Raw genomic sequence first — 26,586 nt, 5'->3', positions numbered from 1 at the left:
GACACCTGTGCTGGCCTGATCCCTTTCTCCTGGCAGCCTTGAGCCAGACGATGAGGGGATGTGGAGGCAAAAGGCGTGGAAAACACAAGCAAAGGACAACTGCCCATTTCACCTGGACATCGAGGGAACACAGCTGGTGTCAGGCTGAAAAAGGAGGCACAGAGACCTCCCCATAGAGACCTCAAATCCTGAGGTCAGTTCTGGGCCCCTCACACCAGGAAAACCCTTGAGGTGCTGGAGCGAGTGCAGAGAAGGGAACGGAGCTGGTGAGGGGCTGGAGCACAATGTGATGGAGCGACTGAGGGACCTGGGGGGTTCAGCTGGAGAACAGGAGCTGAGGGGAGACCTTCTGATCTCTGAACTGCCTGAAAGGAGCTTGGAGCCAGGGGGGTCGGGCTCTGCTCCCCAGGAACAAGCGCCAGGAGCAGAGGAAACGGCCTCAAGTTGCACCAGGGAAGGTTGAGGTTGGATGTGGGGAACAATTTCTTCCCCAAAGGGCTGTGGGGCATTGAACAGGCTGCCCAGGGCAGTGCTGGAGTCACCAGCCCTGGAGGGTTGGACAGACGGACATGAGGTTCTCAGGAACATGGAGTTGTGCCAGGGGTGGGTTATGGTCAGAATCAATGATCTTAATAGTGTCTTCCAACCAAAATGATGCTATGATTCTATACATGGACAGATTGCAGCCATGAGTGTATATCTGTGGGATCACAGTCAGCCTGTGTTCATCTCTAGATCATGGGGAAAGTGTGGGGGGAACAGAAGGAGAATGGGGTGACACTGGCTGTGACCGGAGGACTGCATGACTTGTGTGTCAGCAACAAAGGGCCCAGAGACCTCAGCAGTGCAAACCAGAAGGGGCTGAAAGAACTAAATCCAGCCATCCAGACCTTGACCCTGAGAAGATGCACGGCTGGGGGCAGAGCTCCTTCTGCTTCCCCCAACACAGCTGGGGGCAGAGCTCCTTCTGCTTCCCCCAACACAGCTGGGGGCAGAGCTCCTTCTGCTTCCCCCAACACAGCTGGGGGCAGAGCTCCTTCTGCTTCCCCCAATACAGCTGGGGGCAGAGCTCCTTCTGCTTCCCCCAACACAGCTGGGGGCAGAGCTCCTTCTGCTTCCCCCAACACAGCTGGGGGCAGAGCTCCTTCTGCTTCCCCCAACACAGCTGGGGGCAGAGCTCCTTCTGCTTCCCCCTACACAGCTGGGGGCAGAGCTCCTTCTGCTTCCCCCTACACAGCTGGGGGCAGAGCTCCTTCTGCTTCCCCCAACACAGCTGGGGGCAGAGCTCCTTCTGCTTCCCACTACACAGTGAAAATAGAGCAATATGTGTGCAGGCTTTGGCCATGCGAATGGGAGGAAAGGGGCTTATCCCTTCCTCAGTGCTCTGGAACTGGTGTGAGGGGAGGCTGGAGAGAGGACGCGTCTCCTGAGGCAGTGGGGTGAAGCTCTGATGAGAGGGACAGCGGGGACAGCGGGGACGGTTTGGTGAGGGAGGTGAATCCTCCCCCTCTGCTCTGCCCTGGGGAGGCCACATCTGCACAACTGGGGCCAGTGCTGGGCTCCCCAGGTTGAGAAGGACAAGGAACCACTGCAGAGAGTCCAGGGAGGGACACAAAGGTGCTGAGGGCTCTGGAGCATCTTTGTGATGGGGAGACACTGAGAGAGCTGGGGCTGTGGAGCTGGAGAAGAGAAGCTGAGAGCGATCTGATCCTCCAACACAGTGAAAAATAAAGGCGATGAGGTTCTCAGGGACACGGGGCAGTGCTAAGGGTGGGGAAGGGTTGGACTCGATGTTCTTGAGGGTTTTTTTAACCAGAACGCTCCTATTTCCCCCCCCTCCGCTCTCTCACATCCCGGGACCGCGATCCCGCAGCGCCCCCTGGCGGCAACAGGAGCGGGGAGGTGGGGGGGGTGCCCGCGGCCGCCGGCGGAAGCGGAAGTTCGGCGGGGCCGGAAGCGAAAGCGGAGGCGACGTGTGCGGCGGAGCGGGCCGGTCGGGCCGCGCCATGGACGGGCTGTACCACCAGACCAACAAGTGCGTGAGGGGAGGGGGCTGGGGGGCCCGACCCCGCGGGGAGCCCGGGGCCGGGCGCAGCGGTTCCCTGAGGGGAGAGCCGGTGGGCGGACACCCCTCCCGCGGCACAGCGCCCTTTGAAAGCTGCTTTTCCCTCATAAAAATCCTCGTTTTCCATCCCGGGGCGTCGCTGTGGGTGTTTCAGCCGCGGGAGGAGCCCCCCGGGTGTCCGTGTGTCTGTCCGGGTCGAGCCACGTCAGCCCGAATGCAGCGGGATTTTCACAGGTGTTCATAGAAAACAAGGGATTCTGCTTTATGTACCTTTCGTGCAGGCTGATTTAGTTGGGGGTTTATGGCGTGTAGGGGTTTTGTAGCAGCAGACACAGTTTAAACCACCTCGGGAAGTGTGTGAGCAATGATCGCTGTTCCCAGATGATGCTGGTGAGGTAGAAGTGGTGTAAAAAATGCGAAATAAGGCAAAAAGTCTGGAATGATGTGGAGTAACTTGTGGGAAAGAGGCCAAAGGAGGCACTTAATCCAAATATTCCAGATTTCTGTGGTAATGGGTGTCCCTGCTGAGCGCTGTTGAGGGTTGTGTGGTAACTAAGAGACTTTCATTGAATAATGACACAGAGTGACCCGTGGGGAAGAGCTGGGAATCCACTGTTGGTCTAGAAATGCATCCCCAGAACAGTGACTTATGGCAAAGGAATCATCTCGTCTTGTTCCTGTTTCCATGTTGCCTTATTCTGTGATCACAGAACAGTTTGGGTCAAAGGGACCTTGAAATATCAGCCAGTGCCCCCCCTGCCATGACAGGGACATCTGCACCAGCTCAGGGTGCTCAGAGCCCCGTCCAGCCTGGCCTGGGATGTCTCCAGGGATGGTTCAGCCACAATTTCTTTGGAGATCGTAGTCACCGAGTTGTATTTTTGTTGTAATTTGTGGATACTCTGAATTTTTAAACTCTCTTCCCACCTTTTCTCAGCCTTCCTGCCTTTTCTGGCAGGTGAAGGGTCCTGATGAGTGTGAGGTAGGTTGCTGATCTGGTTGCGCACAATGTGGTTTGGTTCCTGCACCTGGGTTTCTAAACAGTCAGTTTAAGAGCAACACAAGTCTCAAGCTGCCTGGGGTGTCAGAAACGTATTGAAAACAGAACTATAGAACCAGTATGGATTGTAAGATACTGGATATTGAATTTGTTTGGGTAGTGAGGTGACTGTGAACTGGCTGAAGGGGAGAAGCCAGAGAGTCGTGGTCAATGGGGCAGAGTCCAGTTGAGGCCTGGATCCAGTGCAGTGCCTCAGGGGCAGTGCTGGGGCCGATGTTATTCAATATATTCATCAATTATTTGAACGAGGGAACAGAGTGACTGTCAGCAAGTTTGCTGATGACACCAAGCTGGGAGGAGTGGGTGACACTGGAAGCTGTGCTGCCGTCAGAGACCTGGACAGGCTGGAGAGCTGGGCAGGGAAAAATGGAATGAAATAGAACAAGGGCAAGTGTAGAGTCTTGAATCTGGGCAGGAACAACCCCAGGTTCCAGTGTAAGTTGGGGAATTAGAGAGCAATGTAGGGGAAAGGGACCTGGGAGTCCTGGGGACAGCAGGGTGACCATGAGCCAGCACTGGGCCCTTGTGGCCAGGAAGCCAATGGGACCTGGGGTGGGTTAGAAGGGGGTGGTCAGTAGGTCAGAGAGGTTCTCCTGCCCCTCTGCTCTGCCCTGGGGAGACCACACCTGGAATCTTGTGTCCAGTTGTGGCCCCTCAGTTCCAGCAGGACAGGGAACTGCTGCAGAGAGTCCAGCGCAGCCACCAAGATGCTGCAGGGAGTGGAGCATCTCCCGTGTGAGGAAAGGCTGAGGGAGCTGGGGCTCTGGAGCTGGACAAGAGGACACTGAGGGGGGACTCATTGCTGGGGATCAATATGGAAAGGGGCAGTGTCAGGAGGATGGAGCCAGGCTCTGCTGGTGACAACCAGGGACAGGACAAGGGGCAATGGGTGCAAACTGGAACACAAGAGGTTCCACTTAAGTTTGAGAAGCAACTTGTTCCCGGTGAGGGTGGCAGAGCCTGGCCCAGGCTGCCCAGGGGGTTGTGGAGTCTCCTTCTGTGCAGACATTCCAACCCGCCTGGACACCTTCCTGTGTAACCTCATCTGGGTGTTCCTGCTCCATGAGGGGATTGCACTGGATGAGCTTTCCAAATCCCTTCCAATCCCTGATATTCTGGGATTCTCTGGTTAAATCCAAGTAATATAACGCTTGTGACATACTCAGTTATCTCTTTAGCAGCAGTGTTGTGATTTGGAAGGTAGCCCTGATAGTTATTAAAAACATCTCATATAATAACTAAAAAGGAATATTTTATCACTCTGAAAGGTAAGTTGTTTTCAGAGCTCTGGCTTCATAAACATTTGTGCTGTACATCATGATATTTTTTGTCATTTTTAAGTGTATTTCTTGAAGTCTGAATCCAAGCTGCTGTAAGATTGTTTACCCCACGTATGGCCAAAGCTCCACCTGTCCTCTTTGGTTTTAAGTGATCTTTTAATTTCATTTAATGCCTCTGTAATTGATATGTTTTAAGAGACAGTGAAAGTCGTTTCTTATCCGCCTTCTCCTGTGCTTCTGTAATTGATATGTTTTAAGAGACAGTGAATGTCATTCCTTATCCATGTTCTCCTGTGCCATTTGTACTCTAGGACATCTCCTGCTATCATCTCCAGTCCAAGCTGAACAACCATTTCTTGTATAAAAGCTTCTCTGTACTTTTCATAACATTTCTTGTCCTTCTCTGACCCTTTGCCAGTGCGTCTGGTTTTGAGAAGAGAGGGAGAAAACCTGTGTTTAGTCTGGAAGATGCGTTACCCGTTTACACAGTGACATAAAGCTGTGATGTCTCCTCAGCACTCCTGACTTTAGTGGCGTATGTAGGTAGATTTCCCTGCAGGTCTGTCATTAAGGTCTCGCTTGTGCCAGCTCTTCTCCCTGTCACATCTTCCCTCTGCTCTGAATTTGTGAGTTCCTGCTGTGAATCTGCTGTCTTGTCTCTGTGCTTCTCTTGGAGCAGGCAGATGTTATTGACTTTGAGCCCTGGTTCATGTCATAAATATGAAAAGGGAGCTAGAACTGCATTGGAAATCTTTGAGATAAAAGATAAATAAAATACTAACTACATAAATAAAACTTTCACCTTGATTTTTTGTTTTTAAACAGAATGTTGTTTTGTAAATGCGTGTTAAGTGAAAGCACATACTGAAGAGTTGGGCAGTATTTTTGTGTTCAGTGGTGGGCTGTCTGCACTGAATACCATGTATCTGATTTCTGTTCTGTTCTAAAAAGTAGTTTTAGGTTAAAGAAGATGAAAATTGAGGTATTGAAAAATGATTGACTTCTCCTGTTAATTTACTCTTTACTTTCGATAGGCAAGTCCATGAAGTCCAATCTTACATGGGGCGCCTGGAGACTTCAGACAAAGAGTCAGTGCACCGTAAGTAATTAATTTCATTTCATTGTAGTTGGAAAAGCCACTCAAGCGCATCGAGTCCAACCGTTCCTCCAGCCCTGGCACTGCCCCATGTCCTGAGAACCTCATGTCCGTCTGTCTGACCCTCCAGGGATGGTGACTCCAGCACTGCCCTGGGCAGCCTGTTCCAATGCCCCACAGCCCTTTGGGGAAGAAATTGTTCCCACATCCAACCTCAACCTCCCCTGGCGCAACTTGAGAATTATTTGGAGAGAAAAATCCCGCTCTAGTACTGATGTATTTAACTTGCGTCTTTAACCCTGCATACTTTATCATTGTATTTACAGTCGTTATCGGAACAAATTTGGCCCTTCGGTCATTGTGCTAGCTGGTGAGACACTGGTTTGGAACGCATTAACATTGTTTTACTATTTGACTTCACTGAGGTGATGTTTTGTGTGAAGGACAGAGTGGAGAAGACAGAACAAGAGTTTACTTCAAATCATCTTCATATTGCAATTCTTTAACTGACAGTGTTAACTCTGGGTGCTTCTACAGCGGCTTGATACAGGAATGCCAGATACGCTCAATGTAAACAGGTTAAAAAGCCCCATTTTGATGTACACATGGAAGTAAAACAAACACGTGGATGTGGACAGAACTGCAAATTTAAGACATCACTGGGGTAGTTTACTACAGACTCAAAAAGCTGAGAAGCGTGATTCTATTATCTGTCCTGTTATTTTGCTATTCCTTAAGCATCCACTAATTGGCAGTGTTCTCCCAAACATGCATAGTCCATTTTCTGGGGAAAATGCTGTAATTTGGTGTGCAGGAATTGAAGTAGGATGATTTGGCTGGTTCCTGCTTGCATCAGAGTCAGAACCTGTACGAGAAATAAGTAGAACGGCTACGTCTGAAATGGCTTCAGTAAATTTGGACTGTGACCCCGGGCTCATAAAATGACCGTAATAAACCACCATGACATTGGCAGGTGTATTTTGGACCTGTGTTTGAAGACTTAATTCCTCTGTGAGTAATTGCTAATGGACCTCAGCAGAAACTGCTGCAGTGACAGCACTCACGGGATAAGTTTATGCACATGTTGACTGACTTCTTACCCTAAACACATTTCTGAAGCATGACTTTGGCTATGATAACTTTTCCTATCAAAAAATAATGAATTGTTTCTGGTTTTTGTGGTGCTTGTATTACTAGTACAATACCAGGCTGCCTGGGCTGCTGTTCACTGGCCGTGATTTTGGATCCTTTTGAAAATTAATGTAATTTGCCATCTTGCCTCTGCTACTTGAGACCATTTCTGGGGATAGGATCATGTACCATCTTCCATAGTCAATAGATGAACGTACTGTACTTATATCTGGAACACATACCTTTATATATATACATCTATTAGTATTTCCAAATTTATGGGAAAAAGGATTATCGTTTGCCTGAAGAGCAGGAATAAGAGCCAGGAAATCACAGTTTCTGTTGCTGCTTTCTTTTTCCAACTTGGGCACATCCCTTCTTGCTCAGAAAAGAGTAAGACAACCCAGATATTGCTGTTGGGACTGGCAAAACCAGTTGTAATTGTCTGTCTGCTCTCCCAGTTGCTTTCCTATTAGTTTAGCGGTTCTAAATGCCAGAGAAATGAATTAGAATGATTTGATTCGTGTCTGTGTGTGTGAGTTGGTTACTCTGTGTGAGATCAAAGGGCAAAGAAAAGGGTTGTATGTGTTGTTTGCTTTTCCCGGTTCCATAGAATGTGATTTTCTGGAAAGTCCTGAGACACTGTGAAGTGCTTAGTTGGTTAATAATATTTTTCTATATACTTCTTCAGTCTAAGTGCAAAATAAGAATAAATAGAGTCTATAGAATTTAGTGGTGATTTGTGCTGGGTCTGGCCGTGGCAGTTTGAGACGTCAGGACTGTCCTCACAGCTGCACGGACGTGATGGTGCTGCTGTCCTCGAATAATCATCCTGTGGGCGCGCTCTGAGGGTGCGGAGCGTCAGCTTACAGCTCACCTTCCTTACACAAGGTGTCAGATAATTAATAGCGCTCCTTTTCTGTGCAGTTCTGTTAGTTGTGACATGCTGGATTGTGACATGGTCAGAAAACACGCTTGGCAGATGAGGAAGTTCTGGGTTCCCCAGTGTAAGGAGGACAAGGAATCACTGCAGAGTCCAGGGAGGGACACAAAGGTGCTGAGGGCTCTGGAGCATCTTTGTGATGGGGAGACACTGAGAGAGCTGGGGCTGTGGAGCTGGAGAAGAGAAGAGAAGCTGAGAGGGATCTGCTCAATGGATCAGTATCTCAGGGTGGGTGTCAGAGGATGGACCAGACTCTGTTCAGTGGTGCCCAGCGCCAGGGTGAGGGGCAACGGGCACAGACTGAAACACAGGAGGCTCCATGTGAACACGAGGAGAAACTTCTTCCCTTTGCGGTGCCAGAGCCTGGCCCAGGCTGCCCAGAGCGGGTGTGGAGTCTCCTGCTCTGAGATGTTCAAACCCCCTGGGCCCACCTGTGTGATCTGCACTGGATTAGATCATCTCCAGAGCTCCCTTCAACCCCAGCCAGGCTGGGATCCTGTGATTCTGTGAAGGGGGTTGTGGTTTGTACCAATTCTGCTGCACAACGACTCCAGTAACCAAAAGCCTGTGCCTCCTTTTCTCCAGTTGTATCAGTTTCCCACCTCATTAAAGTACAATTAGATGAGTCTGTGTCATGTACTTTTGCCCCTCTACTATTTCTACACACGTTATCAGGAACAGTTGCAGCGTAGGTGATTAGAGGTAATTATTTTGTGGCCTTGTTTTTCCACCTGCCAGGGATATTCAACCCTTTTTGGTCATGTCTTTCTGAGCAGTTTGTCCAATCTGCCAGTTCCTATCAACTCTTAATCCTTCCCACGCTCTGTCAGTGTCTCCTGCGATAGGAATGGGTGAGCTGTATTAACTTGGAGGTTTAAATTGCCGTCGTTGTGAGAATCATCTTGTGTGAGCTAATCCTGCTGAGGCAACAAGACGGGGCTTCAGGGATGAGTGGGAGCTTTAAATCATAATACATGGAGCTGAGAGGGAAACGGGCTCAGATATCTTGAAAGAGAATACCTTTCCTGGCTCACTTCTCAAAGGAGGAGAATGCAGGAGTCTCAGATTATTGAGTTAAATAAGTAGCTTTTTCATGGTATGTATAATTCTCAGTTATCTGATTGTTTTTCATCCTGTAAGGATTTGTGTCTGCCAGGTTTTACATACTGGTTGGAATGCTTTTGAACTTTTACCTTCGCTCAGATTGCAGGTCTTTAATTCAAATCACTTTTTGATTTCCTTGCAGTGGTAGAAAATGAGATTCAGGCAAGAATAGACAATATATTCAGCAACTTGGAGCGTCTGGAAATCCTGTCGAGCAAAGAGCCTCCTAATAAACGGCAGAACGCTAAGCTGTAAGTTCACCTTCTTTGCTATGATAGTTTTGTCTTTGTAATTATTTTCATTGAACTTATTGAAGCCCTTTGCCTTTGTTTTAAGTGAATCCTTTGCGTAACTTAACTCTGTAGCAAAATTGAGGCAGGGAGGCAAAATCACTTTCCTGCGTTTCACCACAGGCTGGTGATGGAGCTGGATTCATGGCTTTGTTCTGAGATGAGCAGCACATGGCACTTGGATGCTTAATAAAATTCTACTTTATATGGCGTTTGATTTAGTGTCTTTTGTGGAGTTAAGGAGTAAAATTATCTCAGTTGGTGTCATTTTCTCTGAACCGTTTTCCTGGCTGTTGGTGACTGAAATAAGGAGGTTTGTGACATGAGCACTGGTTTGAGCCGGAGATCGGGTCAGAGACCTCAGGATCTTATGTCCTAATTTATTCTATGACTCTGCTACTAATGTTGATGTGGCCGAATGGTGATATCTCCTGTATTGGCCACTGACTTGTATACCCCTTTTAATGGAAAACTCATGAACATGGTGCTAACTGATGAAAGTCCAAAGCTTAATTTTCTGTGTAAATGGGGGTCATAAAATAAAGCTCTTTCAATATCTTTCCTTATCTGTGTTAAATGAGCAATGTGTATATAAAACTCCTGAAGAGACATGGGATAGGATGTCCAAGCTCAGAAATTCTGCTCCACATTCTGTTTAATATCCACCTATTCAGCAGAAAAACGAGGCATGGAGGATATAAGTCTGGAATACAGGCCTAACATTGAATGTCCTTTATCTTCTAAATAAGTAGAACCCATCATTCTTTATTATTTGTATCTGTTAATTTATAATGCTCCATTGTTTATATAAAACCACCAGAAACGAACGGCATTTTTATCTCTGGGAATGTCTTCCTGTCGTTAATCCTTCGTAGGCGGGTTGACCAGCTGAAGTACGACGTGCAGCACCTGCAGACGGCCCTGAGGAACTTCCAGCACCGCCGCTACGTCCGGGAGCAGCAGGAGCGGCAGCGGGAGGAGCTGCTTGCGCGTACATTCACTACTAATGTAAATACTCTTTATTGTAGATGTCTGTTCTAGATGCCGTAGCCTTTCAGAGAAGTTTCAGGCAGGACGTAGGTTTGAGTTGATTAAATTGCTGCTGTGAGATGTAAACGGAACAAAGAGAGGAAAGTATAACAATACATGTTGAAAAAGTGCAACTTCCTCATGAGGAGAAGTTTGTCTATTAGAGGCAGCGGTAAAAACACCAGAAACTGCTGCTCTGTTTTATCCATCACAGTTCTGCCTGACTTACATGGCAACTTCAAAATGAGGTGGGTACCAAAGTGTACATTTTACTTGGATTTATGTCAAATATCTTAATCAAATCCTGAGATTTGTCAAATACCTGGCTTTTATACGCTCTGCTGTCAGTAGATGTCAGCAAGCTTTCATTTATCCAAGTATAAATCACACTGCTGGAGGAAATCCCTTTTAACCTATAAACGATTCAGAAGTTTTTAATGATGGGAATGTGTTTCCACTTGTTAATTTTTAGTTCTGTCAAGTTTTAAGGCAAGGCGGCAATAAGCCGTGGCAGACGCTCCCTGTTATCCCCTCATTTCCCGCCACCCCTTTCCTTTAGATCGGAAAGATCATAGGAAAGAAAAGAGGAAAGGAAGAGAGACTTAGACTTCGAGTTGGAGAGTTTTAAAGGGTGTTACTAATAAATAGAGAATATATATACAAAATATACAAACCCAATCCAAGTGCTGGATGTGGCGCTGGCGTCGCTCAGCAGCAGAGCCGGGGGTGCGGGGCTGGCGGCTCCAGCAGCTGCAGCTCAGGCCCCCAGAAGTCGTGGGCGACAATTCACAGCAAAGCGGAACCTGGGTGCAGGACGCAGGGCCTGAGGGCTGTGGATCACAGACAAACAGACAGGGGCCTCTCTGGATGCCGGCCATGGGCGAAGAGAGCGTGACCCTCGTGATCACCCTCTTCTATAGGGGTATGACGATTATGGGATGGAATACTTGCGTTGGTCAGTTCAGTCACCTGTTCCATCCACCCCTCCTCAAACACGCCCCTCTCACAACGGAATGTGGGAAAACTTATCAGTCTGTCTTGGCTACCATAGTAATTAATCTAAACACGAGCTTCTTCAGCATTCCGTTGGCCTCTTAACAGCACCGAGTGCAGCATCCGAGGAAAAATATGCAGCTGAAACTCAGACAAGTACAGCCACCTAAAGAACTGAGCTGAAAGAGAACCGGTCTTGTTTTTAATAAAACCAGGACAAGTTCCTGCATTGGGAATTCCCCCCAGTGCAAATTTCTGGAGGAGTTTTGCTCTGAATAACGTAGGTTTGCTTTCAGATTTCATTTTTCTGTAACTCAAAAGCTATTTTATTTGTTTGTTCATTTGTTTTGGTTTTTTTTTGTTAAAAGCATATCACCTACCATTCCATTTCTGTGTTATCATTCACTGTTAGGGCAAGGAAGAGCGAATATAAGCGGTCCTATTTCCTTGAGACTGGGCAATTTTGGTGTACTTCACAAAGATGACATTTTGTTGGCCATTTCAAAATTGCAAACAAGGCTTGAAAGCAACACTGATACTTGAAACTTGATTTCTTTTCAAAACACTGTGGTGTTCCTCTGCAAATATGGACGGAAGTTCCTGTAGGAAACCATGTGTAAGTGGAACAGTTTTGAAGAGCAGTAGCAGCCTTGCAAATACAAAATAGATGGCGAGTTATTGTTTTCCTCCTTTAGATGCTGAAAAGTGCCTGAAGGTGAAAAAAAAAGCAAACATCATTGTTGTAAAAATGTGACTTTTAAAGTACAATCTCCTTTAATTGGAAAATGATGGTTTATTTGTCAGTTATTGGCCAGTCTGTTTACACAGTTTCAATTAACATACTACCCTATTCTATTAAATAGAGAAGTCAGCTGAGCATGTCAGCAACCTGAATAAATCACTGTAGCATACTAACCGCTTTTAAAGCTGTAGCGGTATTGTGAACATCGTGCTTAATTTGAAGATAAATATGGTCTTTAACGCCTTTTCTTGTACCATTCTGGAGAAAACCACTAACAGCAAATGAAATGGATGATGAGGAGGATCAAAAATCTGCTTTGCTACTTTTCTTGCTGCTTTGTGGTCTCTTAAAAACCCCTGCAAACGCTTCGTGTGGGAAATGGAATCCCCGATGATTGGAAGTTTGATAAATATCTGAAATAATAGCCATTCAGAAGCAAATCCAAGTGCTTCTGCTCTGCAGACTCGTGTAAAACAAGTCGCTTGTTTGAAGCTTGGGGCTTTGTGACTGTTTGATCAGAGATAGTTGTGTTGTCGTGGCTTCTTCATCAGCTCTGACCCCGCAGCTGCTGACAGCTCTGCCCTTTATTCTTCCTCCTCTTACAGAGCGCAGACAACACACCCAGGCAGTCCAGCATCTGACACCAGACCGTGCGTGTCATTCTTATATTAATATTATTTTACAATTTGGCATTGTGACACGCACGTAACTTAATGCTGACAGTCAGCTGTAGGGTATAAACCACCGAAATGTGAATTCCCGGTTTTGCTAGTTCTTGTTCTGAGTACGTGGACTCAGGTAAGCCAATGTCTCCACTCTTACCAGGATTGTGAATCCTGTTTATAAAACCATATGGGAGAGATGAGCCGTTATCTTACCTCTCTCCATGGAATGTGTCCGGAGAAGATTAAACCGGAGGCCTTTGAAGGACAAAAGTGACGTTCTCTAACCTCTTGTAGGTTCCAGAATTTTATCCAGTTATTCCCATTTCAAGATTCATAGTTTCTAGTTGAGCGAATGCATCTTCAATGGAAAATAGTTATTTTCTTTTTAGATAAGGCCTTGGGTGATGAGTGAGTCAGACCTCCAGGGAACTACGTTCATGTCTGCTTGCCCTCACCATCAGAAATGTGCGCCATGTTGTAAATGTATAGTACGTCATCACCCAGATGTTGTGTTTTGCAGGCCTTTTGTTGCTTAGAAATGTGGTATTAAATCTTTCAAGAGTCTTTCACTTGCGATGATCAATAGACTCCTTGCTAAACACCTCCTCTTGATGTTCTCTCTTGTAACACCCTTTCCTACATATATTATAAACTGAGATTATAAAAAGATCTCCACTTTTAATCTGACCTTTTATTCCTTGAGTTCTAATTGCAGATGAACTTTGCCTTTTGGCTTGCTTCCTACCTTCTCTAAATTACTCTTTTCCCCTCGAATATCACTGTTGTACTTACTATCCTTGTGATGTTTAATGATCCTTATGATGTTTAATACATCCTTCCAAACCCTGTCAAGTTTTCACCACGTTTGTTTCTGCATGTTCTCTTTTCTGGATCTGTGTGAGCGAGCAGGCGAGATAACTGAGACCCTGCGTTTCCCCCACAGGACTCTGACACCACCATCCCGATCGACGAAACGTTACAGTTTAATGAATCCCTCCAGAATGCCCATCGTGGCATGGATGATCTTATTGGCAGTGGGACCAACATCCTGCAGGGCCTGAGGGACCAGAGAGTCACGTTAAAGGTGGGGGCATCACGTTTTACCAAAAAGACCCCACGTTTTTCTGCGTTTATGATGACCAGGATAAGTAAAATAAATCCATGAGTTTGTTTCATTACACTGCTTTGAGCTGAGAATGCCCGGAAAGGCCCAAACTCCATGTTAACTGAACCTGAAGTATTCTTTGAAATTATTTTATCATCTGATTAGGAACATCTTTAAGCTCTTTTTGTGGCTGGACAGCCAAGAGGTCTTTACCTGCATAGCAGTTAAAATCTTAATGTTCTGTTCTGGTATGGGGTGTTTGTTTGGGGTTTTTCTGTTCAAATGCAGAATGGGAAATAATGGTTAACTTGCAGATAGATGTTGATTCAGCTGAACATCACTCAGAGCAACCCCAAAACTGGCATAAAGTACTTGTGTTTAAGATGAGTAATAAAGATAGTACTCCTTGAGGTCCAGTGCACTTCAACAATATATCTTTCCCCAAATACTGTTAACAACAGCTGTATTTCTTCATGTCTCTTAAATATGTGCCTTTTATTGTAAGGACCATTCAAAGTGGTGTTAAATTTTAAGCAAATAGCTCAAAGATATAAAAAGCTTTTTTTAATAAGAAGTAGCTGTTGGGGGAAAGTTGGATCTCTAAAAAATGGGGGGAGATTCTGTGTTGTATTTGTCTTCTGAGGAGGATAATGATTGTTGTCTGTTTTGTGATATTGTGTTAGTTTGAGAGGTACCTGCCAGAGGATTTAGACATCTTAATTGAGAAGATAAATGCCTACATTTGATGAGACGAATCGCACATTAAGTCCCGTGGATTGCGGTCAGCGAGCCACACACAACCGAGTCATGTACACGTGTGGGTCTCACCCCTAATGCGCAGAGACATTTTCCTGGGGCAACTTTTAGTACCTGTGGTGCCCTTTCTTAGGAGTTACCAGAGCTGAGTGTTCACAGGGCAGAGTTGACAGTGCTTATTTTAATCCTAATGTTGCAATGCACAAGCCAGGTGTGTCCTGTCCCGGTCACAGAGGACCAGGCTGCCCAGTGTTCCCATGCAGGGGACGGGGCCAGCGCAGGGCGCAGTGGCAGAGGACGCTTGTGCACTGTGCGTGGCTTTGGTGGCTGGTCACGTTGGTTTGGGGCATCCAGTCATTAAAGTGCACGAGGGTATGTGCAGTTCACACAGGGAATGGGAGGTTGGTGGTTCTACACGATAAGTCACTGATTCAGAGTGATAATTGACAGGAAGCTCAACATGAGCCACACCTGGAGTGTTGTGTTCAGTTCTGGGCCCTCAGGTCAGGAAAGAGATTGAAGTGCTGGAGGATCCAGAGAAGAGCAACAAGACTGGGGAAGGGACTTGAGCACAAGCCCTATGGGGGGAGGCTGAGGGAGCTGGGCTTGTTCAGTCTGGAGAAGAGGAGGCTCAGAGCTGAGCTCAGCACTCTCTAGAACTACCTGAAGGGCAGTTCTAGCCAAGTGGGGATTGGGCTCTTCTCCCAGGCATCAGCAGTAGGACAAGGGGCCATGGGCTTCAACTCTGCCAGGGAAAATTTAGGCTGGAAATTAGAAAGAAATTCTTTACAGAGAGAGTGGTCAGGCATTGGAATGGCTGCCCAGGGAAGTGCTGGACTCGCCGTCCCTGGAGGTTTTTAAACTGAGATTGGACATGGCACTTAGTGCCATGATCTAGTCAATGGACTGGAGTTGGACCAAGGATTGAACTGGATGATCTCTGAGGTCTTTTCCAGCCCAGTCGATTCTGTGATTCTGTGAATCACCTGGAAGAGTCCAGGGAGGGACACAAAGATGCTGAGGGCTCTGGAGCATCTTTGTGCTGGGGAGACACTGAGAGAGCTGGGGCTGTGGAGCTGGAGAAGAGAAGCTGAGACGGATCTGCTCAATGGGATCAGTATCTCAGGGTGGGTGTCAGAGGATGGACCAGACTCTGTTCAGTGGTGCCCAGCGCCAGGGTGAGGGGCAACGGGCACAGACTGAAACACAGGAGGCTCCATCTGCACACGAGGAGAAACTTCTTCCCTTTGCGGTGCCAGAGCCTGGCCCAGGCTGCCCAGAGCGGGTGTGGAGTCTCCTTCTCTGAGACATTCAAACCCCCTGGGATCCTGCGTGAGCAGGTGGGGCTGGGGATCTACAGGGATCCCTTCAACCCCAACCATCCTGTGATTCTGTGAATGACAGAAGCACTTGGTGTCTGGAGGGTTCCTGAGAAGGAAGTGTGGACATCACAAGTCAGAACTTCACCACGGCTGGCCCATATGAGAAGGGAACTCTTGCACGACCTACTGCCTCAAAAAATGCTATTTCTTGTTGTGGTCAAAACTCCTGACTTGCTGCATTTGCTGGTTAGATTGCAGTAGCATGCCTGGACTCCTTTTAGATCGTGATGGGCCTCCTGCAGATGTGATTGCCCTCAGCTTGGGGCAAGTCAGGGATACTTTGGGTCAGAACTATAATAGTGAACAGTTGGTGTCTCTGCCCACTGCAGCTGTTACTCTAATTTTGGGAGTGCCATGTACCTACGCTTTCAGAGGATATTTCTTCTGACTCACAGATAAGGAAACATCTGTTCATATTCATTTTCCCCTCAGCTTTTCTTACACTATCAAAGGCTTTGTTGCCCGTTTATACATCTGGCAGAAGCAGCTAGCATGGGGAGAGCTTCTAAAGATAAATGGGTTAATGTGGAAGCATGTTAATCTATGTAGCCTCTTTGGTGTTGGATATAGAGACAGGCATGAGCCAAGTATTCCCAAATTGTCACAAGGTTTTAATTATTCCAATTGTACAATTCCACTGTTCCACAGACTGCAAGAATTGAAAAGTCTTCACTTTCCTGTTGTTTGTTTTCATTATAAAACTTAATACTTGGTTTCTCTTCTCCAAGCAAGCTTTTCTTTTATTCTGATGTAGTGTGAAAAGATTTCCCTAGAAACAGGAAAAGTGCAGAACATGAACGTTTAGTATCCAGGGGCTTAACGTGAGGTGTATGAAATGAAGGTGAAAAATGCAATTACGTTTTATCAGCTGAGACATAACCTGATTTCAGCCAAGGACCTGAATACCTACACAGTGTTCTACAGAAGAAACCACTTATCTCATTTGGTATCGCAGATTTTAAGGATTGAGAAACCATTTGTGCGTGTGTGTCCAATATAGTTGATATGAATTCTGTCCTCAGCTTCTCTGATCTTAAGTCAGGTTGATATTCAAAACAACTCCCAGATTTCAGCTTTTTATTCTTTTGAGACCAAAGATATGGTGGAGTGTGAGAACAGAAACCAGAGCGTTTTTGAAGTGTGCTAATAGAGTATTGTGATGGAATCTGTGCTATTGACCTCGCTCAGAGAACAAATAGCTGAAGTCTTGCAGCTTTCTGGAGCGAGGTGTTCTGTAAGGACTTGGACCAGGATTCCGTTTGAGAGAGACCACAGGTCCGTTACCGTCACCATGATGTGACAAGGCTGTTCTCTAGCAGAACCCACCTTGGTGCACGTCATAGAATCACAGAATCGTTTTGGTTGGAAAAGCCTCTCAAGACCATCGAGTCCAACCGTTCCCCACCCCCGGCACTGCCCCATGTCCTGAGAACCTCATGTCCGTCTGTCCAGCCCTCCAGGGATGGTGACTCCAGCACTGCCCTGGGCAGCCTGTTCCAATGCTTCATGACCATCCCAGAGGGGACGATCCAGCTCCGAACTGCGCCCAGGTCCATCTACGTGTCTGTATTTCTGTCTTTGACCATTGCCCAGAAATAGTTGGAGTGTTCCTGCTGCGCTGCAGTGCTGACTCCCCAGGTCGTTTCCTGGCACCTGCAGTTCTGCAGCTCGCTGGGTTCATCTGTTTTGTGGTTACTGCTGTTGTGGTGGGATCCACGTTATTAACGATACCAACTGTGTCAGCAGTGAAACCGAATTGAGGTGTGTCCCTGCCTGCAGTTCCCCTGCTAGCAGTGTATGTTCAGTGCTTTTCTCCAGAAGGATTTCTTGAAATTGCATTAATTACACTTTTTTAATGCCTTTTCATTGCACTCTATCATTAGCCTTACAAGTTTCTGGACAACCTTTTCGGTCTCTTGTTGGTATGAACTGGACTCCAGCAGTTCTGCAAGAAAGGTCTGATCAAGAAGCTCCAAGCTCTTGTTTGAATGCCTGAAAAAGGGCCAGAAAACTCTTAATGCCTTTTCTGTGAGCCACTCTTTGTGATCTCTGTCCAGCTAGACTGTTTTGTATCTTTAACCACATTCCTGTTTATGTGTGAATTAATTAGCCTCATCATCTAGCTATTAATATTTCCAGGGCATCTCCTCCTAAATTGTATTGGCTGATAGCAAGTTCCATCGATCAGAATTCATCACTTGCCACCCTAATGAAATATTCTTGGACTGTGGCATAAGAAGCGATGGACCATGAGGTTAATTGTTTCTTTGCTTTTTCTTCTTAGGGTACTCACAAGAAGATCCTGGACGTTGCCAACATGTTGGGTTTATCCAATACAGTGATGCGGCTGATTGAGAAGCGAGCCTTTCAGGATAAATACTTCATGATCGGGGGAATGATTTTGACTTGTGTCATTATGTTTCTGGTCGTGCAGTATCTGACATGAGCTCCTGAACATGAGCCAGAGGAGATTGTCCTTTGGAGCAAGACGGACTGTCCTCCAGACTGTTCTTTCCTCTGGGTCCTGCTTCAGATGAGCCCCTCCTGTGACCTTCAGAGTTTACAAATCGCACTCGGACACGCGTCTTGTGGAAAGCACGTAGGGAAACACATTGCTCTGGGGAAGCTGTAGTTGAGAATAGCCCTATAAAAATAACCCTGGCCTTACTGCTCTCGCCTGATTGTCTGCAGGTTTACGAATCTGGTTGAATAGGAAGCAGAAGTGAAAATTTGGCCCCACTGTATTGCGAGGTAGGAGTGTCCTTTTGGGTAGAGAGGGATGAGATGGTGCAAAGGCCGAGTAGATGTAGTGAGCCAGAAATGGCCCTAATCACAGTGTTTTGCAACAAAAGAACGCCGCGGAGGAGAATTCCGCGTTGTTTGTGGGCACGTTCCTGCCTAAGCGTGCAAAAAGAGGTGGGAAGGGAAGGGCTCCCATCTGCAAACTCACCGCTTCACTTGGAGGGAGAAGGATTTGTGGGGAAGGGTCTTAACTCTCAAAGCACGGTTATAACCTCAGCTACCATTTTTATTTGCGCATACAGTGTTAACCAGCACAAATCTTCCCATTTTATGCCGAAATGCTTCTCATGTGAGGTGTGTTTTGGTACCTTTTAATGCCGCGCTGCTTCCCAGTGGAAGCTGATCGCTGTACTCTGCTGCTTTCAGGCTGATGCACATCAGGCCTGTGTCATCTCACTGTGCCTGGTACCCAATCCAGCCTCCGAAAACTGTAAAACTGCCATTTTTAATGCTAGTGCACATCACGTTTTGGTGAGTTATATTCATTGTCCGAGGTGGCTGATTTGGGTTGTGCTCTGTAGCTGGTATTTCTTGCATTGATGAAGCAGGCAAGTCCTCACCGTGCTCAAAATCACCTTTGTGACTTTTACGTTCACGGGGCTGGAACGGGCTCTCTCTGCCGTTCTTTATGTTCAGAATCACAGTGGGATCAGGGCAACGAACCTTTCACTTAAAACCAGTTGTTAGAAGAGTTTCATGAAGTTACGTGCCTTGGGGTGGTGAACATCCCTCATCCTCGGGAAGGCTTTCTTTGCATTATCCTTTGTACCCGCAGAATTACTGTGAAAGATGTTGTAATTCGTGTCACCTCGCAGAGGTTGTAGGTGTCTGTCCACACGTGAACACTCGCAGTTGTGAAATGCCTACGTGTTTAAACGTGCCACCGCTTTCCCTGCAGACTGAACAGCCGCCCTGAGATTTTGGGCATCACCCATTTCCATCAGAGACATTCCCATCCCTATTTGTGCGCAAGTCCAGAGCGTTTCCAGATGTGTGACAGTTGCACAGAAGTGTCACATTTAGATGACATGGCATAACGCTGGCAATCCCTTCGTTTTTCTTTCTGTCCGGAATGACTCTTTTAATGAGCAACAGATTACGAGTTCTGCATTCTGTCTTTGCTGCAATAAGCTTTGCTTTTATTATGTAGCCTGTTGCAAACTTGGAGAAGTGGTATAAATAGCTGTAAAAGGTGGATTTAAGTTAATATGGGCAAGTGGGATGATCAGGTTCACACCTGGAGCCCCAGGCAGGGAAATGAGCCGCAGACACCATAAGACACCAGAAGAGAGGCCAGGATACCATCAGCACCTAAATAATCCTGTCGGATGGTTCGGCACAAGAAACCAGGAAAGCCTCAGAGCTCGTCGAGTATCTTTAATCTAAATCTTATATCTAAGTTTACCTTAAATTTATTTAAAATATGAAATCTGATAGGTTTAGGATACTACGCACTTGAGAGGGCACCTTCTATGAGATCACCTGGTTACCTTGTCTGGGATCCTGGGCAGATCTTCTTCTGTTCTGATAAACTGGTCCAATTCCACCTTGATTTTACAATTTTATGGTTTAGTGCTTAAAGGACGGCATTAGGCAGTGTTTAGAGTTTATATAGTTGTGACCTGGCGTAGCAGGATTGTCTTGTACCAAAGTGAGACTCTGGCCTATTTGTTTCCTTTCTTGGCTTGTGATAGGAGCCATAAAATAATTGGAACTGGATTTTTTTTGTTGTTGTTTAGACTATCTGGGCATTTTCATACGTGTCTCTGTGTTCATTTATTCCGCCCTTTTAGATTCTCCTTGCTCACGTCCCTTTTCTAAGCAGCGCCCTTGCTCTTCGCTCTGTCTCAAGGTGAGATGTGGGGCTCGAAGGAACCACTTGGGTAAGTGGATATGATGACGCGCAACTTCAGATGAATCTGTACCAGATGTTAAGTCCAAAATGATCTACAAGAGCATCCGCTCTCAGGCAATCGGTGTAAAACCCTCACACCATTGCGCTTGGCCACTGGGAGCACAGGTGGGATCAAGACCTCCACTAACATGAGGCAGAGCTGAAACCCCGGTGGTTTTACTCCTGTTGCTGCTTCAACTCCATGTGAAGTTCCTTGTCTTACTAAAGGCCACATTTCCTTCGGCAGAGCTGTTTTGCTTCTGAATGTCTGTGGCACAACAAGCGTTTGAGCTGTTGGATGAACTCTCTCATGGGGGAACACTGTGGAAACTCACTTGCCTCTGGAAAAGAAAAACAAAAGCAAACCAAACATCTTACCAGTATTTTATACATGAAGGGGCAGGGGTGGGACATACTGTGATTCATACGGTGTGTTATGTGAATAAAGATTTTTCAACCAAAATGAAGGGTTTTTTACCGTGATTCAGGAGGAGGCACCAGCAGGGAGAGGTCATGGCTGTGGAACTGCCTGTGTCTGTCTGTCTGTCTGTCTGTTGGGAGGACATGGGTCCCACCGTGCTCCCAGTGATGCTCTCACTGGGGGGACTGGTGGTGACACGTGTTGTGGTTTAACTCGAGCTTCAATACAACCACAACAGCTGCTCATTCACCCCATTCCCACCCCCCTGAAATAGGGGAGAGAATGGGAAGGGAGAAACTTGGATTGAAATGAACACAGCTTAATAAAATAACAAAATACTAATACACTACTAGTAAACATATATATAATAGAAATAAAAGATACTCAAGGCAATTTCTCATGACCTCCGTCCACACCGAGCAGCCAGTCCCAGGAACCAGCACCTGGTCCCAAACAGCCGATCCCAGAGAGAGAAAAGAGGAAAAAGGCAGAAAGGCCCAGGGGCCTCTGCAAACAGCAAAAGGCCGAACTGAACGTCCCGAACCGAACTGCCCTGGCTCTGAACAAGAGTGAGACAGAGAGAACGGAAGGTCCCGACTCTCCTTAAGCAGAATCACAGAATGGACCGGGTTGGAAAAGCTCTCAGAGATCATCCAGTCCAACCCTTGGTCCAACTCCAGTCCATTCACTAGATCATGGCACTAAGTGCCATGTCCAATCTCAGTTTAAAAACCTCCAGGGCCGGTGAGTCCAGCACCTCCCTAGGCAGCCATTCCAATGCCTGACCACTCTCTCTGCACAGAATTGATTCCTAATCTCCAGCCTAAATTTCCCCTGGCAGAGTTGAAGCCCATGGCCCCTTGTCCTATTGCTGATGCCTGGGAGAAGAGCCCAATCCCCACCTGGCTAGAACTGCCCTTCAGGTAGTTCTAGAGAGTGCTGAGCTCAGCTCTGAGCCTCCTCTTCTCCAGACTGAACAAGCCCAGCTCCCTCAGTCTCTCCCCATAGGGCTTGTGCTCAAGTCCCTTCCCCAGTCTTGTTGCTCTTCTCTGGACCCTCCAGCACTTCAATCTCTTTCCTGAGCTGAGGGGCCCAGAACTGAACACAACACTCCAGGTGTGGCCTCCCCAGTGCAGAGCACAGGGGAAGGATCACTGCCCTTGGCCTGCTGACCACGCTGGTTTGATACAGGACAGGACACCATTGGCCTTCTTGGCCACCTGGGCACACTGGTGGCTCATGTTGAGCTTCCTGTCGGGTTGGAACACTCTGATCGCTCAGTCTGGGTGTCAGTCCAGCTCTGTCCGTCCATCCCCTTCCTCGCTGCCTCACACCTGTGGGCAGAGCTCAGAGTGTCCTTGGCTCTCAGACCGGAGCAGTTACAAACATTAACTCTGTGCTGGGCTGATATCTTCTTGTTCTCAAACTAAGTCCAACAATGGCCGTGCTAGCTAGGAAATAGGAAGGTTTCTAACTGCACGAAGAAAATGAACCCAGTCAAACCAGCACAACACGGCAGGTGTGGTAGAAATGGTGGTGGGTCTCTGGCTGGGTGCTGGTGCAGGGGAGACGCTGCGGGGATGACACCCAGGACCTGGGGCTGCTCTGCCCCGTCCCTCTTTGTCACTGGAGAGGGGACCGACCTTCCCGTCCTGCCCTCGGCCAGCTCATGCAGGTGGCTGGAGCCCCCGTGTCCTGATCAACCCTCCTACGTTCTAGTTAAGGAAGAACTTGAAGGGCAAAATGTGGCTGTTGATAAAGAGTTCATGGATTTAAAATGCGAGATCAAGGGGTTAGATTAACTTTCTCTTGCAATTATGTTTTGTTTTGCAGTAATTCAAGTTCCCCACAGCTACAAAACACTTATTAAATCAGAGAATATCAAGCGAAGAATGTGAAAACTTTAAAATTCATCCAGTGATGTGGGTATGAATTAGATAAATAGATCAGAGCAGCCTTTGGCAGCCTGGTGAGCAAGGTCTTCACAGTTTATCTTCTCAGGTGATGCCCTGAAGGATTAAATGATGAGCAGCAGCTCAAGCCTGGTGTCCTGGTTTTGTTACAAATGAGACCAGTTTCTCTTTCAGTGAATTCTTCTTTCAGCGACTTTCTTAGTAACTGCACTTTTCTGGAGTTGGATACCTGTTTTGGTAGACGCAGCGATGGAATGCGAGGGCACTGATAAGGATGCACGTCCCATAAGTGAAATGGGCAAGGAGGAGCGAACTGAACAGGTGACTAAAACTGACCAGCTAAGTATTCCATCCCATAAAGTAGGAGACCACGAGGGTCTCGGCCCCTCTTCGACTATGGCCAACATCCGGGCAGGACCCTGCCTGCCGTCCCTGCAGATCTGAGGCCTCGTGACAGCCCCTGCAGCCTTGAATCCAGCTCCGGTTTGCTGCAGAGTCCAGCCCAAGGCTTCCAGGTGCCTGCCCTGCAGTTATTGGAGCAGCTCTGAGGTTTGCCGGGGAATTCAAGATTGGCTTTGTATATTTTGTATTATTTTCTCTATTTAATTAGTAGCATTAATAAAACATTTTTAATTCTTTCCAACTTGCAAGTCCTCTCTGGTTTTGCCTCTCTTTGCTGTCCTATCGCCATTCCTTAGTGGGGAGGCTGAAGGGTTTAACAAAGCACCTGCCAGGGTTTATTGTCGCCCTGCAATCAAACCTCGACACCTGGAATCAACATCGCTGATTCATCAGTGTGCTGTACGGTGTGACCGCCTGTGTCAGAGAAATCCGGGAGGGTCTAAAAGAGACGGTTTTGACTTAGTTTTGACTAAGTGCAGTCAGTGCTTTAGCTATTAAAACAGAGTGAAATGTGGCCAACGTATATACAGATTGGAGGGGGAGATAATGGATGATAAGATTATGACTTGATGGGGAAAAATTAATTTAGAAGGAAGACAGTACAGATAAGTACTAGAGGGTGTGTGTACTTGTCTAATAACCAAAGCTTAATATGTATGCGTATATATGTGTACTGTTGCCAAATGTTAACCATATAATGCACAATTACAACAGTGTTGTGTTAAAAATCAACACGTCCTTTAGCGTAAAACACAAAGCAATAGCAACACTGCCTGTGACTATAATAATGTTGAATGTCGCAACTGCAGGAGCAAAAAGATGTCTCTTTGTGAGCTGTAACACAAGGCGGTGGTGACGGTGTCGTATTTTCACAGTAACGTTGTGTGAGCATCGGGGGTTCAGCAGCTGCTCTGCAGGGGGTGCTGCTGCCTCGCCCTGTCCCATCCTGCCCGGGGTGCTGAGCCATCCCGGCCCAGCTCCAGCGCCCCCGGCACCACCAGCCTCACAGTCCTGGGTGGGCTCCTGTTCTACCACCCTCCGTTGTCTTTGTATCTTGATGTAGGGAGGTGAAAAGCCAAGAGCAGCAGAGATGGGGGGGAGGGGAATAAAACAGTGACAGGGGATGAGAGAACAGTTCAGTCATGTCGGTGTTCTGGAAATGGGCAGCAGAAATCAAAAATCCTGTATCCAAACTAGCGTGGTCAGCAGGACAAGGGCAGTGACCCTTCCCCTGTGCTCTGCATTGGGGAGGCCACACCTGGAGTGTTGTGTTCAGTTCTGGGCCCTCAGGTCAGGAAAGAGATTAAAGTGCTGGAGGGTCCAGAGAAGAGCAACAAGACTGGGGAAGGGACTTGAGCACAAGCCCTATGGGGAGAGGCTGAGGGAGCTGGGCTTGTTTAGTCTGGAGAAGAGGAGGCTCAGAGCTGAGCTCAGCACTCTCTAGAACCACCTGAAGGGCAGTTCTAGCCAGGTGGGGATTGGTCTCTTCTCCCAGGCATCAGCAATAGGACAAGGGGCCATGGGCTTCAACTCTGCCAGGGGAAATTTAGGCTGGAGATTAGGAATCAATTCTGTGCAGAGAGTGGTCAGGCATTGGAATGGCTGCCCAGGGAGGTGCTGGACTCACCGGCCCTGGAGGTTGTTAAACTGAGACTGGACATGGCACTCAGTGCCATGATCTAGTGAATGGACTGGAGTTGGACCAAGGGTTGGACTGGATGATCTCTGAGGGCTTTTCCAACCCAGTCCATTCTGTGATTCTGTGAAATGACAGCCCGGCTGGACTTTGCGCTGAGGTGGCCTCACCTGGAGCATCCACTGTGTGCAGGGCTGGGGACACAGGAGAAAAGGAGATAAAGCTACTAGAGAGTGTCCAGAGGAGGGACACCAATTTGGTGAAGGTTTGGAGGGGAAGCCGTATGAGGAGCGGCTGCAGTCCCTGGGTTTGTTCAGCTGGAGCAGAGCAGACTGAGGGCAGAGCTCATGGGCTGCAGGTTCAGTAGGAGCAGGAGGGGCAGGGTGAGCTCTGCTCTGTGACAGTGACAGAGCCCAGGGAACGGCAGAAGATGAGCCAGGGAGGGTCAGTGGGACATGAGGAAAAGGTTCTTCACCCAGAGGTGCTGGACACTGAACAGGCTCCCCAGGGAGGTGTCACGGCCCAACCTGACAGTGTTCAAGAAGAGACTGGACAGCGTCCTCAGACACACGGGGTGACCTGTGGGGTGTCCTGTGCAGGGACAGCAGTTGGACTCCAGGATCCTGGTGAGTCTTTCCAACTCAGGACATTCCCTGATTCTATGTGGGTGTGGGGCTGTGTAAGTCAGACCACTGTAAAGAATATGAAATAAGGAATACAGAGGATGCCTCAAAGAAAGGATACAGAGTATGATCCAAGCATCAGATGCCCTCAGAAGGTGCTCTCGAGGAGGCAGGTGTTATACACCACCCCTCTGGTCCGTGCAGTGGTGGCCATGAAGCAACGGGGCAGCCAGAGGTGTCAGCAGCTGCCACCACCTGCAGAAGTCACTTCCAACTCAGGTCATTCTATGACTCTATATGCTATCAGACTCACAGAATATATGGCAGGTATTATACACTGTCAGACACACCAGCTGTGCTGGACCCAGCGAAGTGGCGCTGCTGCCCTTGGCTATCGCGGTGTCTCCACAGTAACCCGGGTACCGGTGTGGTGCATCCCCGGGCTGGCCGGGGCGGTGGGAAGAGCCCCAGGCAAATCCTCAGGGACCCCGTTTGTCTGCAGGGCCTGGGGTCGCGCCCGGTTTGGTGACGGGGCTCTGGGATGGGCGTGGACGTGCCCGTCTGCCTCCGGAACCCCAGCACCGGCACCATCTGGAGCAGGGGCACGGACGTCACGGAGCAGGTGACACCCAGGGGCTCACAGCAGCGTTCTCAGGACAGGGATGTCACAGCAGCAAGGATGGGACGCGGTGGCCACGGGCCTTCCCACGGTGACCTGGGCACCCCAGGGAACAGGAGCAGCTGCCACGAGACACCCAGACTTCAGCAGGGCTGGGAGCTCCGAGCAGGAAGGTCCTTCCTGAACGTGAGGTGAACGGGCTGGTTCCATCTACCTGCTCTGGATCGTGTGTGTCTGAGCTGCACATGGAGACACTTGTCTGCACCGTTTGGTCAACGCTTCCACAGAAACACTCAGCTCTGCAGCCGCCGCAGCCCACGCAGCCACCGCTTTGATTTCCAACCTGCTGCTGAGCGAGCACCTGTAAATCATCTCTGAGCTGAAACTGGCTTGAGTTATAACCTGGACTAACAGCCAGGAAAGGGAACTGGCTTCTTAAATGTGGTTTGGTTGTGATGTTGAGATCTGGGGCCAGAGCCTGAACTCCCAGAAGAAGGAGACTTTGTGCCGCCTCCAGTAACCCCAAGGTGGTCTCACCTGCTGGAACCTGAAGTTCAGTAGCAGGAGGTGGTTCCCTGGGGAGTTAAAGGAACCCCCACATACAACTAATCACTATAACTCAGGCTGAACCACCG

General features: G+C 47.9%; 1 protein-coding gene across 1 annotated transcript; it reads left to right on the top strand.

The window, feature by feature from the left end:
* The first annotated feature begins 1,951 nt into the window (after positions 1 to 1,951).
* On the top strand, positions 1,952 to 20,787 carry GOSR2 (golgi SNAP receptor complex member 2). Its single transcript, XM_080359807.1, has 6 exons — positions 1,952 to 2,035; positions 5,440 to 5,504; positions 8,822 to 8,930; positions 9,845 to 9,977; positions 13,342 to 13,482; positions 17,926 to 20,787. Exons 1-6 carry the CDS (start codon positions 2,007 to 2,009, stop codon positions 18,085 to 18,087), a joined length of 639 nt encoding a protein of 212 aa, XP_080215933.1. The 5' UTR covers positions 1,952 to 2,006; the 3' UTR covers positions 18,088 to 20,787.
* Positions 20,788 to 26,586: the final 5,799 nt, after the last annotated feature.

This window comes from Nesoenas mayeri (genome assembly GCF_963082525.1).
Source record: "Nesoenas mayeri genome assembly, chromosome: 26".
NCBI classification, from domain to species: Eukaryota; Metazoa; Chordata; class Aves; order Columbiformes; family Columbidae; genus Nesoenas; species Nesoenas mayeri.
This window is presented reverse-complemented; position numbering and strand designations above follow the sequence as displayed.

Bases quoted from the DNA above. Each gene is read 5' to 3' on its own strand.
- GOSR2 (XM_080359807.1), top strand. From the start codon at position 2,007: ATGGACGGGCTGTACCACCAGACCAACAA. The intron at 5,505-8,821 runs GTAAGTAATTAA...ATTTCCTTGCAG, and splicing joins AGACAAAGAGTCAGTGCACC to TGGTAGAAAATGAGATTCAG. The intron at 9,978-13,341 runs GTAAATACTCTT...TTTCCCCCACAG, and splicing joins CGCGTACATTCACTACTAAT to GACTCTGACACCACCATCCC.